The 14827-nt window shown below is 53.6% G+C and overlaps 1 protein-coding gene across 2 annotated transcripts; it reads left to right on the forward strand.

Moving 5' to 3' along the window:
• Positions 1-996: 996 nt before the first annotated feature.
• On the forward strand, positions 997-10922 carry CPN2 (carboxypeptidase N subunit 2). 2 transcript variants are annotated; one of them, XM_060639555.3, is made up of 2 exons: positions 997-1124; positions 7715-10922. In XM_060639555.3, the coding sequence occupies exon 2, from the start codon at positions 7718-7720 to the stop codon at positions 9359-9361; it is 1644 nt and encodes a 547-aa protein (XP_060495538.1). In that variant the 5' UTR covers positions 997-1124; positions 7715-7717; the 3' UTR covers positions 9362-10922. The 2 variants fall into 2 exon arrangements, with proteins under 2 accessions (XP_060495538.1, XP_060495539.1); XM_060639556.3 differs by having other exon boundaries at positions 7718-10922.
• Positions 10923-14827: the final 3905 nt, after the last annotated feature.

The raw sequence follows: 14827 nt of genomic DNA on the forward strand, positions 1-14827 counted from the left end.
GCAACGAATTTTAAAGTCAACAGTCTGCTTTGAATGGTAGACTGGACATTGAAAATCATCTGAGATTGCTTATCTGGGTCATGCCTTCACCCTGCATCCCTTAAAACATATACATGCTTGGGGCGCCTGGGTGACTCAGTCGGTTAAGCGTCCGACTTCGGCTCAGGTCGTGATCTCACAGTTCATGAGTTCGAGCCCCGCATCGGTCTCTGTGCTGACAGCTCAGAGCCTGGAGTCTGTTTCGGATTCTGTGTCTCCCTCTCTCTCTGCCCCTCCCCTGCTCATGTTCCATCTCTCTCCTTTAAAAATAAATAAACATTAAAAAAATAAAAAAACATATATATGCTCATATACACCCCCCACCCCCCTCCCGCCCCCTCCCCCCTCCCCCCTCCTCCCCCTCCTCCCACACACAGTTTGCCTCATTCTGTAGCCCCTGGATGAACCTTTCTAAACAGGAAAACCACTGCCTCCCAAGGCAATGTCTTTCATCCTTGGCTAGCCCTGTGGTGAAAGCATGCCTCTCCATATTGGGCCCCAATCCACCGCCTTCTATCTTCTCCCTTTTTAACCCAGAAAGGCTTTAGAAAGTTGGTGTATGAAACAGACAAACCAAGGAACCAGCCCACAGCCCTCTTAGAGTGTCTCCTGTCATTGATAGCCCAGCAGATGTCTGTGGCTGGCTGTTTGGCTGAGGTCAGGCTCCCAGCACTGGCCTGGCCCTTCACCAGGAGAGGATGTAGGCGTGGACCCCCAGTCCTAGTCCTCACCTCGGGATAGGCCTATTGGAAACTTTCTAGGGCCTAGTGGATGCCCTGGGGTCCTCCTGCAGGTGCCAGGCCTGGGATCTTAGCCAGATTTTGGCCTCAGTGTGGATCTGTCCATGGAAACAGTTCAGGGTTATTTTGTAATCTTTAGAGGCCTTGTGCCAGATTCTATTCTCCTGTCCTGTGACCCTGGTGACATTCCGGGAACACTTAGGCCACGTGAGGGGAGGAACCACTGCCTGGAACTTTGATCCGTGCTGGCACTGCTGGGTTCATACTGATCACAGACCACACCAGACCCTTCTGCTCCACCGGAAGAGCCAGGGCGGCCAGTGTGCACCTGCTCAGCCCCTCACGGTAGGTCTCCTGGGGTCTGTGGGAACATGGGAGGAATCTGGCCTCAGTCCCGGCTGTGGGGCACGAGAGGGGAAGGCCACTCTCCCAGGTTTCAGAGCATGTCCCCAACTCCAGGCAGGCTGCACTATCCGTGCCCATGGGAGGAGAAGCCCCTGAAGTGCTCAGCTGGGTGGTCAGGTGCTGGCCTGAGGCAAGGCTTTCCTGAGATCAAGGTGACCCAGTCCCTGTGCTCTGGGGGCACATAGTGAACCGTGGGGATAAGCAGACAACCACATGCCCAGGTTTGTCTGGTTCCAGCCTCGCTTATGCCTTGTTAATGTCACCCTGGCATAATTATCCTTAGCTCCTGTTTTAGTCCTGGCTTAGTTGATAAAGTCTATAGTCCCTCTAGGAATAAAATACGTACGTAGCTACCTTTTATTGAACATTTACTGTTGCCCAGGTACTGTGTTAAATGCTTTATATTTACTATCTAACTTACGCATCGAATACTAATTTTAACCCTGAGGGACGGGGTTATAATCATGCAGGGGAAAATGGAGGCTGGATGACCTGGCCAAGCCCACACAGCTTGTAGGTAGCAGTGTCAGAATTTGAACCCAGGTCACAGCCCCGGCAGAGCTCAAGTGCCCCCCGACTCCACTAAGCAGAAGGAACATAAGGCGTGATGTACAGGGTGCCACAAGCCACAGACACCTGTGGTTCAATTCAGCACACAGCACCTCGCCCGGGCTCAGCTCGGTGCTGGGGACGCTCCGTCAGGTTGGACCCGCTGGAGAGGACAGAAGCCCAGCCCCCTGAGGCTCACAGTCAGATGGCTGCAAGTGATCAGAATTTAGAGCAGAGGAACCCAAGCGTTCCACTGAGGACGGGAATGGCCTGTGGGATCCCCAGGAGATGCAGTCAAGGAGGGCTTCCTGTAGGAGGTGTGACTTGCACGGGCTGGGGGGTGCAGGCAGGATGGGGAGTCTTGGGGGCATTCTAAAATGAAAAGGGCTGTAGAAGCAGAAGCTAGAGGTGGCACCCTGTGGAAAGCGTTCGAGGAAACCCCGTGCTCAGTTCACAACTTGTCTGATTTCACAAGGCTGGCTATCTTCAAGAACACCATGGCAGCTGGGAGACGGGCTCTTCCAGGCTTTTGCAGTGTAATTGCAAGGAGGGAGAGAAATCAAGGGAGCCCATTATGTGTTTGGAACTGTGCTGTGTGTTTTACAGGATGACCTGAATTTTTATAATAACTTTTGACCTTATATCAAAAGCCACTGGTTTGTTATATTTTTAGAATGTAAAACATATATGATAAAGCAAAAGGAAAAAAGTAAAATCACCCACAGTTCTATTTTTCAAAGATTACCCAAGCAAATACTTGGTACACAATCTGAACTTTATCTAGGGGCCCACGGAGAGTCACTTCATTGACATAAAGATGTGGGTTGAAAGGCGCTGATTCTGAATAACAAAAGAAGCCCCCTATTATCTCTCAGGAAGCTTCAAGGGTTTTTGGAGCTGTGTCAAGAACCAGGATAAAGAGAGCAAATGTATATTTCTTTTTTGTTTTTTAATTTTTATTTATTTTTGAGAGACAGAGAGAGAGAGAGACAGAGTGAGAGTAGGGCAGGGGCAGAGAGAGAGAGAGGGAGACACGGAATCCGAAGCAGGCTCCAGGCTCTGAGTTGTTAGCACAGAGCCTGACACAGGGCTTGAACTCACAAACCCATGAGATCATGACCTGAGCTGAAGTCAGACGCTCAACTGACTGAGCCACCCAGGTGCCCCCAATTTTTTATGTGTATTTTTTTTTTTTTGAGAGAGAGAGAGAGAAAGAAAGAACACAAGTGGGGAAGGGGCAGAGAGAGACAGAGACACGGCATCTGAAGCAGGCTCCAGGTTCAGAGCTGTCAGCACAGAGGCCGACCCAGGGCTCGAACCACAAATGTATATTTCTTATATCACCATGTCACTTACCTTACGTCATTACCAGTTCTCTTACGTGATTACCGCACTAACTGTAACAAAGCCTTAATTTAGGTAGTAGTGTTACTATCGTGACTGTTCTCAATTTACGAGTGCCGAAACTGTCCCCGAGGGGCTACTCCCCTGCCTGGGACACAGTGGGCAGCAGGGTGGGGAGGGCCGGCTGGCTGGGGTGGAGGCAGGAGCCCAGAAAAGGAGGCTGGGATCCAGGCAGTGGCAGGCGTTCCCCGGGGACTGGGATGAAGCAGTCAGTGGCTCCAACCTCTGAAGCCCCTCTTGCTGCTCTCGGATGCCCTGGGGCCCAAGAGGCAGAAGGCAGCCCTGTTGGCCATGCAGACACCAGTGTCGACATCTCTGAGTATAGCAGCAGCCGCTGGAGGTTTGGGGCTGGGGCTCTGGGCTCCCATCACCCTCTGGAAGGAGTGAGGGTTGGCTTTGTGGTGGATGAGAGACTGGGTTGTGGCACACACAGAAATGTATCAACCCAAAAGCAACTTGAGAAGAGGAAAAAGTTCATCTGCGAGCAGTGAACCGCCCTCCCTGCCCCCACCAAAGCCAGACTTCCTTGGCTTGCTAAGGGCATGGAACAGTTTTTGTGGGCATTGGCTGGTCTCTGCATCAATGCAGAGGTGGTTTCTCGGATGAGAAGCAGGAATCTTCTGGCTGCCGCCCCACAGTCCCTTCTGGTACCAGGCTCCATGGTGCCTAGGCAGGGGCACTTCCCATCTCCAGAGCCCCCGGTGACCTGCTCTTAAGGGCAGTTGAGGAAGGGGCCCAAGTCCAGGGCATCCTAGCCAGAGCCATCAAAATCTGTGCTCTTCTAAACCAAAGACAAAGCAATTACATGTTTCCCTTGGCTGGGAGGAAAGAGCCAGAAAAAGTGCTACAGAAAGGCATCTCGCTGGTCCATAAATGGGGTGGTTGGACGATCTCATCAGGTTTTCCATAGCTAACTTCTGTGACCACTTCAGAACAAAGCTGGGACTGGCCTGAACTCAGAATAATCAGGGTCATTAACGCTCTGTTGCTGAACACTCACTGTGGGCAGGGCTCTGGGTTTGTAGCTTTCAACACATTTTCTCATTCAATCCTCAGAACAACTCCATGAGGAAGGTAGTATTGAAGCTTGCTGGTTTGAAGATTAGGACCTTGAAGCACAGAGAGGTTAAGTAATTCAGCCAAGGCCACACAGCTAATGAGGGATGGAGACAGGATTTGAACCCATGCTGTCTGACTCCAGAGCACAAACTCTTAGCCATTCTAGAGTGGTGACAATGAGTCTCGGGCTGAGAGTGGATCATTTGGAAGTGGTCAGTGTTCCACACCTTCACTGTGAGTGCTGTCCCCTGCTTCCTCCAACCCCCCCAGACCGGGGCTCTTTCTTTCCTGAACTTCAGAGGCCCTGTTCTGGCCCTCTTCCCACCATGACACCTCCAAGGGGTGAGAAGTTTGCAAAACCATAGGGACATAGCCATCCGGAGGCTATGCCCCTATTTTATTTTATTTTATTTTATTTTATTTTATTTTATTTTATATTTTATTATTATTTTTTATTTTTTAGAAAGGGAGGGGAGAGAGTGTGCGTGAAAGCAGATGAAGGGCAGAGGGAGAGAGAATCTCAGACAGGCTCCATGCCCAGCATAGAGCCTGATGCTGGGCTGGATCTCATGACCACGAGATCATGACCTGAGCCGAAATCAACACTTGGGTACGTAACTGACTGAGCCCCCCAGGCCCCCCGGTGCCCACATTTGAAATCATGCTTCAGGTACCCAGGGGCCACGGCTCGTGTGGGCTGCCTTCCCAGGTCCATTTTCACTATGCTGATTATGTCACGGAAGTGCATGCCCTTAGGGATCTGGGGACAGACAGCACGTGAGGTCCCTTGTATATATTCACTCCAGGGCCTTCATGTCCATACTAGTGGAAGTCTTTCTGGAAACTGCCTTTGAGAACCAAAGACTAAAGGGGTTTGCAAGGAAGGATACTGGCGCAGTATGCGTTTTTATGCATTATGGCACGTTTAACATAAAAATTGTTCTCCTCTCTTACTCTCTGGAGGGGAAGCTTTCGAGTCTGCTCTCACGGCCTGGCTGATGGTCATTCACTTGGGCTTGAACCATGCTAGGGAAGGGCAAATCTACCTCCCACGCTGCTCATAGCAGCGATGAAGCGTTTGGGGCCACAAACCCTAACCAAGTCCACAGTAAGTCAGCACCGTGCTGGACGCTGAGCACAGAGATGAGCAGCCTCATCTCACAAAAAAGGACAGCCATGAAAGGCCACCGTTCTGGAGGGCCCAGCTAGCTGTCAAGATGGAGAAGCAACCACTAAGCACCTCATTCCTGGGCTCAATGAAGTCTTCTGTCAGGATCCCTAGGGGCAGCCTGGGTGGGGGTGGGGCAGTGGCTGCCTCATCCTTCTCCAGAACCTCTGCTTCTTATCCATATCCTATACGTACGACCTCAAGAGAATAAAGTCTTGTGCTCAAGCTGAACTCTGTAACCGCTGGTCTAAGCCTTGTAGCACCAGGGGGCACACACTCGTCTGACGCTTGTTACTTTCCCGCCTGTGCCTGAGTGGCAGGCAGGCGCAGTTACTATGTGTCCTTCCCGGCCACCTCCTGTGGCCAACTCAGTGTCTATGCAAGCATCAGAGGAGCTTCAAGGGAGGTATGCACTTTCTGTGGGACAAATGGTCCCTTCTCTATTGATTCGGCAGAAAAGTTCCTGGAAAAACTGAGTTATTGAGTGTCTGAATGGGGGGAGGGTATAGGGGGCTTTTGTAAACACTGTGTTTGCAAACGGAGCCCTTTGGCCAGAAGTGGAATCTTGGGATGGAAGAGGCAGCCAGCAGAGGGCAGCAGAGAAGCAGCCAGCAAAGAGGCCGTTGGGGTCCAGATTCTCCAAAACCAAGCCAATTGTGAGCGCTTACTGGGGACAGGTTGTTTCTGTATTTCTTCCTTCTCCCTTGTCTCTTTTCTTCCTTCCTCTCTCCCTTCCTAACTTCTTTTCTGTCTTTTTTGGTAAAGTCAAATGTATTCTGTCTAAAGGGCATTCTGCTCTTCCCACTCTTTTGGTGTTTAAAAGAGTAATGATGTAATGATGAGTAATGATGCAAGGTGGCTTGTAACCTTGAACCATAACATACTTTATTAATTTCTCATTCCATGTTAGACACTGGCCTAAAATTTTGCTTATTTGTTCTGATTGAGTTCTCGCAATTCCCCTGACATGGTAGGCGCTACAGATGAAGTAAGACGCCCACGGTCCCACAGCTAGAATGTGATGGAGCTTGTATTCAAACTCACGGAGCTGGGGCCACTACAAGCCATGGAAACGATGGGTGGGGGGCTTAGCAACCTGGAGGGGGGGCGGGTTGCACACCCCCTAATGGGGCAACAAAGCCCCAGTTGGTCTTGTCATGTGGGAATGTGAGCCCACAGCCCCTAAATCATCCTGAAATCTGGACTTTAAAAAAAAATCTTTTTTAATGTTTATTTATTTTTGAAGGAGAGAAAGAGCGTGAGCAGGGGAGGGGCAGAGAGAGAGAGGGAGACACAGAACCTGAAGCAGGCTCCAGGCTCTGAGCTGTCAGCACAGAGCCTGACGCGGGGCTCAAACCCACGAACTGCGAGATCACGACCCGGACTGAAGTCAGATGCTTAACCGACTGAGCCACCCAGGGGCCCCCTGAAATCTGGACTTTTAATGTGAGATTCCTCCATGTTTACATGTTGGCTGATAGTTCACATACAAAACAGACTGAACCCTAAAACACACTTATGACCCGCAGCGCCAATCCAATCCTGTGGTTGGATGCTGGCATTAAAAATTTTTTTTTAGTTAACTAAAAACTCAGTCCTCTTCCCTTGAAAACAGAAACTTACTGGTCTGTGGAATCCCTGCAGCTGGGACCCTCTTTGTCCACACAATGTTGGAGAGTTCCAGGGGCTCCGAGGTGGGGGGTACAGGCAGGTGGGCAGGAGAGCACTGGGCAGCCGTAGTGAGGAGCAGGGATCATTTGAGGTAAGAACCTGTCTTGTCCCTTCTGCTACTCTCACCTTCAGCGGATGCACAGGAGCAGACGGTGAAATCTCCTCATAATTAGGGTCCGAAATGTGCTGAGGTCTGAAAGCTCAGGAAGAGTTACGGTTTAAAGATTTCCAACTCACTAATAATCTGCCCATATTTGGCCCATGACCTTAAAAAATTCCATGGGCAAAAATACCCATGCTCTCCTTACACCCTGTCTTTCATGCCTTTTTATCCCATTTCCGCCCTTTCTCTCATCTGGAAAGAGCATGGGAAGTCCCAGAGGCCTGGGTCGCTGTCTTGCCACTAACCTGCAGGGTGACTGGGCACAGGCCACATGACACCCGCATTGTCAGGAGGTCAGAATGCTGGTCCTGCTGACCTCACGAGGCTGCCAGAGGCAGTATGGGAACAACCACTGAAAACACAAACGGCTGCCCCAACGGGTGGCCTCCCTGACAGCTGATCCCCGTCCCTTCCCCCCACCCCCCCGGGTCTTCTGGCTGACCCAGCGGTGCGCTGGCCACCATGCTGCACTGCCCTTAAGGTGTCACTTCTGTTTTCTCTTCCCATTGGGGTCAGGAGATGCTGCCCAGAGCCTGGCTACCCTGGGCCTGCCTCCTGCTCCTGGCCAGGCACGCCCAGCCCTGCCCGGAGGGGTGTGACTGTTTCATCGGGGAGGTGTTCTGCTCCGATGAGGGGCTGGCTGCCATCCCGCCAGACCTCCCACCACACGCCACAGACGTCATTTTCGTAGAGACCTCGTTCGCCACGGTGGGAGCTGGGGCCTTCAGCGGCAGCCCCAACCTGACCAAGGTGGTCTTCCTCAACACGCAGCTCCGCCACTTGGGGCCGGACGCCTTTGGGGGGCTGCCCAGGCTCCAGGACCTGGAGATCACTGGCAGCGTCTTCTCCAACCTCAGCACCGACACCTTCTCCAACCTGACCTCGCTGGGCAAGTTCACCCTCAACTTCAACATGCTGGAGGCCCTGCCCGATGGCCTCTTCCACCAAATGGGCGCCCTGGAGTCTCTCCAGCTGCAAGGCAACCGGCTCCAGAGCCTGCCCGGGAGGCTCTTCTGGCCCCTGGCCTGTCTGAAGACCCTCAACCTTGCTCAGAACCTGCTGGCCCGGCTGCCCGAGGAGCTGTTCGACCCCCTCGGCAGCCTGCAGACCCTGAGGCTCAGCAGCAACGCGCTCTCCAGACTGCCCCAGGGCGTGTTTGGCAAACTGGGCTGCCTCCAGGAGCTCTTCCTGGACGGCAACTCCATCTCCGAGCTGCCGCCCACGGTGTTTTCGGGGCTGTTCCGTCTGGAGAAGCTGTGGCTGCAGCACAACACCATCAGGCACCTGCCCGGCTCCGTCTTCTCCTCCCTGGGCCACCTGACCTTCCTGAACTTGCAGGGGAACGCGCTGCGGACGCTGCCCGCCGGCCTCTTCGCTCACACCCCCGCCCTGGTCAGCCTGTCTCTGTCCTACAACCAGCTGGAGGCTGTCGGCGAGGGCACCTTTGCCAACCTGTCCAGCCTCGGTTCCCTCACGCTCTCGCACAACGCCATCGCCTTTCTCCCCACCGGCGTCTTCAGAGACCTGGAGGGGCTGGTCAAGCTCTACCTGGGCAGCAACAACCTGACAGCCTTGCACCCAGCCGTCTTCCAGAACCTGTCCAAGCTTGAGCTGCTCAGTCTCTCCAGGAACCTGCTGACCACGCTCCCCGAGGGCATCTTTGACACCAACTACAACCTGTTCAACCTGGCCCTGCACGGCAACCCCTGGCAGTGCGACTGCCACCTGGCTTACCTCTTCAGCTGGCTGAACCAGTACAGCGACCGGCTCTTCAACATCCAGACCTACTGTGCTGGCCCCGCCTACCTGAAGGGCCAGGTGTTGCCCGCCCTAAAGGAGGAACAGCTGGTGTGTCCCGTCACCCGGGACCGCTTGGGCATCCAGGCCCCGAGGATGGAGGACAGGGAGCCCGGGGAAAGCTGGGATCTGGTAGCGGAGGAGAGGGCAGCCGGGAGCCGGTGCACCTACAGCAACCCCGAGGGCACCGTGGTGCTCGCTTGCGACGAGACCCGGTGTCGCTGGCTGAACATCCAGCTGTCCCCGAGGCAGGGGTCGGGCTCCCCGGGACTGACCCACAATGCCAGTCAGGAGTGGGACCTGAGGTCGAGCTGCGGCTCCGTGAGGCTCACTGTGTCTATCGAGGCTCGGCCCGGGGGAGACTAAGTATAGGGTCACCGAGCCGGGAGCCTGCATGGATGACTCCCGGGGCCTGACCAGGCGGGAAGTGGGGGCGGAGGGGGAGCTGGTCCTTTGCTTTTTCAGAGGGACGGAGCTACATCTCCAAGGGAGAGGAGGCCACGCGGCCAGCTCCACCAGCCAGGGTCCCCTCGTCCTCCTCCTCCTCTTCCATGATTACCACCCCAGGTCAGAGGCTGAGCGACCTACCGAGACCTGCCTCGGCCTTCCTCAAGCTTTGCAAAGCAGCCGTTAAAGCTGCACCACGGTCTGGAGAATAAAAGAACATTCTCCCTGGTGTTTCTTGATCCTCTAATACCCATCTCACTCTCATCCTGCCCTGAGGTTCCGGAACCTCCAGTCCACGTCCACAGCATGGAAGCTACCCTCTTTGGACATCCAGATGTCCAAAGGCCAGATGTCCCTTTCCATCTCTCTCCCTGGAAATTTGTTTTTCATCGACACTGAGGAAAACAAAGGAGGTGATAGAAGCGGGAGTGACCGGAAGGTTTAGGGGCAGAGGTGTGACTGCTGTGCGGGGCACTTGTGTCATTAGGGGCCACCTCTGGCAGCATGGCCGGGAGAAACCAGGATGAATGGTGCCTCAGGAGAGCAGACACGAGCTGTCTGGCTCTCCCCACACCAAGCCCGCTGCCCCTCACGTCCAGCAGAAAACGGGGCTGCTCCTTGAGGAGGAAGGGAGGAGGGGGCATGAACTGGGTGGCCTGGCACGGAGGTGCTTCGGTTCTTAGCTTTCTGATGGCATCTGACGCCGTGGGCCACTCGTTCACCGCAGTGCTTCTCTGGTTTGCTTATAGCCCTGGCCACTCTTCAGCCCCCCGGCCACCTCTTCCATGCTGCTGCCCTGATGGTCAGCCTCCCTGGGGAATCTCATGCATGTCCCTGGGGTCCGATGCATGATGACCTAAATCTTCATCCCGGGCTCCCGTCTTTCTGGCCCCCTGACGAGATATTATACTTCCCATGTACAATCATGCAGCCACAAACATGTGTAGACCAAACCCCTGTCCCCAGTTCCTCCCGGATTCCCATGGAGCAGATTGCCAAGGCCAGGGGCTGAGCGTGTTCTCCAGTCTCTGCTCGGCCTTCATCTCCACGGCCTACCAGTTGGTGGATGCCCATGAGTACCCCTCTCGCCATTTCTCCCTCCCCCATTCCCAGCCCAGGGAACCACAGTGCAGCGTCTTACCTGGTTCTCTGTGTGTAGTGCAGATGGGTCTGAGAGAACCGCTCGGTGGGGGAGGGAGAAATGAATCTGACGTATGGCAGGCCCTCCAGGAACTCACTTGAGGTCTGGTGGGAGAGATCAGACGAGGGGGCATGTGAGTGGAGTGACTCCCAGCTTTCTCTCCTGGGTGGCGGGGAGGACAGCGAAACCATTAACCAAGGACAGGAACAGATTTGGGGGACGGGAGGAGCAAGAGGTCAGTTGCAGACAAGGAAGTGGAATTCCTCCTTCATGTCCAGGGATGCCCTTTTAAAAAACGTGCTTCCGGGGCGCCTGGGTGGCTCAGTTGGTTGAGCGTCCGACTTCAGCTCAGGTCACGATCTCGTGGTTCGTGAGTTTGAGCCCCGCGTCAGGCTCTGGGCTGATGGCTCCGAGCCTGGAGCCTGCTTCCGATTCTGTGTCTCCCTCTCTCTCTGCCCCTCCCCCGTTCATGCTCTGTCTTTCTCTGTCTCAAAAATAAATAAATGTTAAAAAAAAATTTAAAAAAAAAAAGCGTGCTTCCTGGGGGACCTGGGTGTCTCAGTCGGTTAAGCGTCCAACTCTGGATTTCGGCTCTGGTCATGATCTCGCAGTTTGTGGGATCGAGTCCTGCATCGGGCTCTGTGCTGACAGTGCAGAGCTTGCTTGGGATTTTTTCTCTCTCTCCCTCTCTCTCTGCCCCTTCTCAGGGGCTTCTCATGCCTTCTCTCTTTCAACACAAATAAATAAACTTAAAAAAAATTAAATTAAAAAAACCCCACACTTCCTGAGGCTCAGATCAAAATCACAATAGATTCTAAGGTGATGGAAGATAGAGTTCAGCAGATTTGCCGGAGGAACAGACTCTCTCCCAAATTTACCGGGTTCAGTTCCCAGAAGCATTTGGTTTCATAATCCCAATCGGTCCTCCAAGGCTGGGGAACCCTGCCATCCCAGAAAGGCTGAGGCCCTGGGTGTCTGACAGCCGTGTAACACCAGCCCCAGGCTGCTGGCACAGCCCAGGCTGGAGGCCTGGCTGCGTTAGGCTGCTGGCGGCCATCAGGGGGTGACACTATTTGGGTAAAGCATCGTCACACCTAGCATATCTGGTGCTTCACGAACCTCCATCCAATGAATGAGCTACAGCCCAGGGTCCAAACTGTCATGCGTCGATGGCCAGGGATAAAGGAACAAAATAATCAAGCGGACATTTCTCTTAATTATATTTTCCTCCAAACCAGAACTCTTTATTCAATTAAAGTATAATCACTTCTGTCTGTGCTGAATGATGCTGGGGAAAGAGCACTGGCTGGCGGCCAGGGGCTGTGCGGTCTGGGCAAGCTGCTTGCTCCCCCTCCTGGCTATGTGACTGACCCCAGATGCACCGTGTTCTTTCGGGTAGGACTGCTGGATTCTGCAAATAAACAAATAAACCTATACATGTTGCGTGGGACATACTTACACTACAGAACAACTGGTAGTTTATCTGGAATCCAAATTTAACTCGGTATCCAGTGTTTTATCTGGCGACCCAACCACATGATGAAGGTTGGGAAAACAGTGGAGCAGAGGTGGTGGGGAGCGGATGGTTCTCCTCAGGGCCAGAGGGAGGTCGGGGCTGAGTCTGCAGTGGTAGGAGTCCTGACCACTGACCACAGGACCTTGCCGGGAAGCAGGAGGTGTGAGCTTCCCTCCAGCTCAGACGGGGGGAAGCAGAGAAGAGGCTCCGAGTGTGCCGCACCCCCCAAGCGTCCTCATGCCCTGCTGTCTGTCCCCTTGTGGAGCCGTCCCAGTCTGGGGCAGCAGTAAAGCTTTTGATGGGTTCTGGAATAGAAATCAGGATACTTGACTCCCCCCACTTCCTTAACCTTCAGCCTCTGGCACATCATGGAGCCTCTCCGGGCCTTTCCTCAGCTATACAAAGGAGTTTGGTTCTCAATGTGGATTGAACCTCAGAATCACCTGGGGAGGTTAAGCAAACCCCAACAGCGGGTACCTGGGCCCCACTTCCAGAGATTCTGATTCAGGTGGCCTCGGGCCGACCCAGGTACCTGTTTCATTTTTAGTTCCTGCAGGGACCCTAATATTCAGCCAAAGGTTGAAAACTCGGGCTCGATTTTGTCCTGTCCTGGGTCTCACAGCCATTTGTAGCTACACTCGAGGCAGTCAGACCCACCTCCTGTGATGCTCCGGATGAATTCAGGAATGAAACAAGCCCCAAAGCTTGTAAATGTAAAAATATTTCATAGGGTTTTTTTTTTTCTCGTTGGTGTTTTTTTTATTTCACCATCCTTCTGCCCCCGGTAGATTTTGAACAAACAAGCTGGATGCATGCTGCCTTGTTTTCCTGGAGTACAGGAAAGGCTAAGTCGTCCCAAAGCACCTCCTTCCAAAGCACCTCGCCCTGATGTCTTGAACCTTCCACAGTTCGGTGGTTCCCTGCCACTTGCTCGCAGTGTACTCTTGGGCAAGTTACCATAGCTCTCTGTGCCTCGGTTTCCTCATCCATCCTGTTTATCACCGGCACAGTGCTATTATTGGTGAAGAGAAAATAAGTGCATTCATGTAAGGTGGCCAGAGCAATGACACGTGGGCTCCCAGGAATGCTATCTGTTATTATTATTTCTAGAGAAGTGTGGTGGGGGTGGCAGGAGGCAAGAACTGGCCAACCTGTTTCCACTGGTGTTTCTGGGAGGCCATTAAAATTGCTGTCTGCATGTGGAAATTGTATTGTTTGGGAGGACCGGAGAAGCCATTGACAAACTGTGCATACTTGCCGGGGATGCTGGAAAGCTGGACAGCAATGCCAAAGATCAGACAGTTTAGCACAGTGTAAGCCCAACAAGTTCTTTCCCACCCTGTGTTTTCAACCTGCCTCCACGTCCCCATCTGCAGACTTTTCCACATTTCACGAACGGAACACGGGCCGATTCGGCGTCCCAGGGCGCCCCCTTGTGGCACACTGGAGGAACGGCTCTCCTCGCGGGGCCTAACGAAGCGGCGCGGGCGCTGCGCGGTCCGCTGCGAGAGACAGAGTGGTACATTGACTCGGTGGCGCGGGGGCCGCTCCCGGGCAGGCGGACGGAGCTGCCGAGGCGTCTGTCTCCTGCAACTCTGGGCAAGGGCCAGGCCGCTCGGTGCCCGCGCCCGAGGGGCGTCCGGTGGCGTCCGGACACGCTGGGGCGTTCTCGTTTGCCCCAGTGATGCTGCGTGTCCCGCACCGTGGGACAGCCCCGCGCGACAGGGAGTGGTCACGCGTCGCCCACGACTTGCCAGCGGGCTGCCAGGCACTGCTGTGGGTGAAATCCTGTAGGGGTCTCCGCTGTCATTGACCCTTTCACAGGTGGACACAAAGTTGTCCTCCCTGATGGGACACTTCTGGTTTTCCAGGACGGCACCTTAGCATATACGTGCTGGGAAGACGGCTTTTTCTTTGCAATTTTATCAGAGGTGTTCAGCATTTTGGAAAATCTTACCCCCTTGGCGAGGCTTACCCCGTATTTTCAAGAAGACAAATACAAACAGAAAGCAAGTTCTCTTAAATTGATCCTTTGCTCAGTATCTAGTAGGCAAAAGCTGCAGACTGCTTCATCAGATCTCTAGTGAGGTCTTACTGAGGCATTTGCATATGGAAATGAATATTCTTTTATCCTAAACTACCTTTTATTTCTAATTGATTGCTGTTAGGACACTTAATTTTTAAATTCTCTACAGGATCTGATTATAATTGTCCCTTCCTCCACCCTTTTGTTCTATTCCGGCCCCTCTTCTGGAAACACCCTCACAAGACACACCCAGAAGGAATGTTTTACCAGCTCTCTGGACGTTCTCAAGCCCAGTCAAGGTGACCCATGAAATGAACCGTCACAGTCTTTACTGATTTGGATTATTTCCCGGCACTTTTCCCCTTAGGAGGTGGAGGTCCTGGGTCCCTGCCTGTGGCTCTCCCTTCCCTCGCTATGGGAGAGCACCGCTCATTTCCACTTTACCAGAGAGGCTTTGTAAATGGGAATAGAGATTGAAGTCGGGTGTGGAGGGAGAGAAAAGATTAGGGACAGTAACCAGGGGCTTTGTGCACACATGTTCTCTTCAGATGGGTGTGTGGAGGGTCCAACCTTCTGCCCCTGCCCTCCCGGGTCTGCCCACCTGGCCTGGGGGATGGTGGGTCCCCCGGGAACAGGGCCCGGGCCAGAGTCGAAACTCTCAGCCTTGCGGGGGGGGCGGGGGGGGGGCAGCTAGACTCCTGG

Source organism: Panthera onca, chromosome C2 (genome assembly GCF_046562875.1).
Source record: "Panthera onca isolate mPanOnc1 chromosome C2, mPanOnc1 haplotype 2, whole genome shotgun sequence".
In the NCBI taxonomy this organism is placed as follows: domain Eukaryota; kingdom Metazoa; phylum Chordata; class Mammalia; order Carnivora; family Felidae; genus Panthera; species Panthera onca.

Excerpts from the sequence above, each read along its gene's own strand:
- CPN2 (XM_060639555.3), top strand. The coding sequence starts at position 7,718 with ATGCTGCCCAGAGCCTGGCTACCCTGGGCCTGCCTCCTGCTCCTGGCC.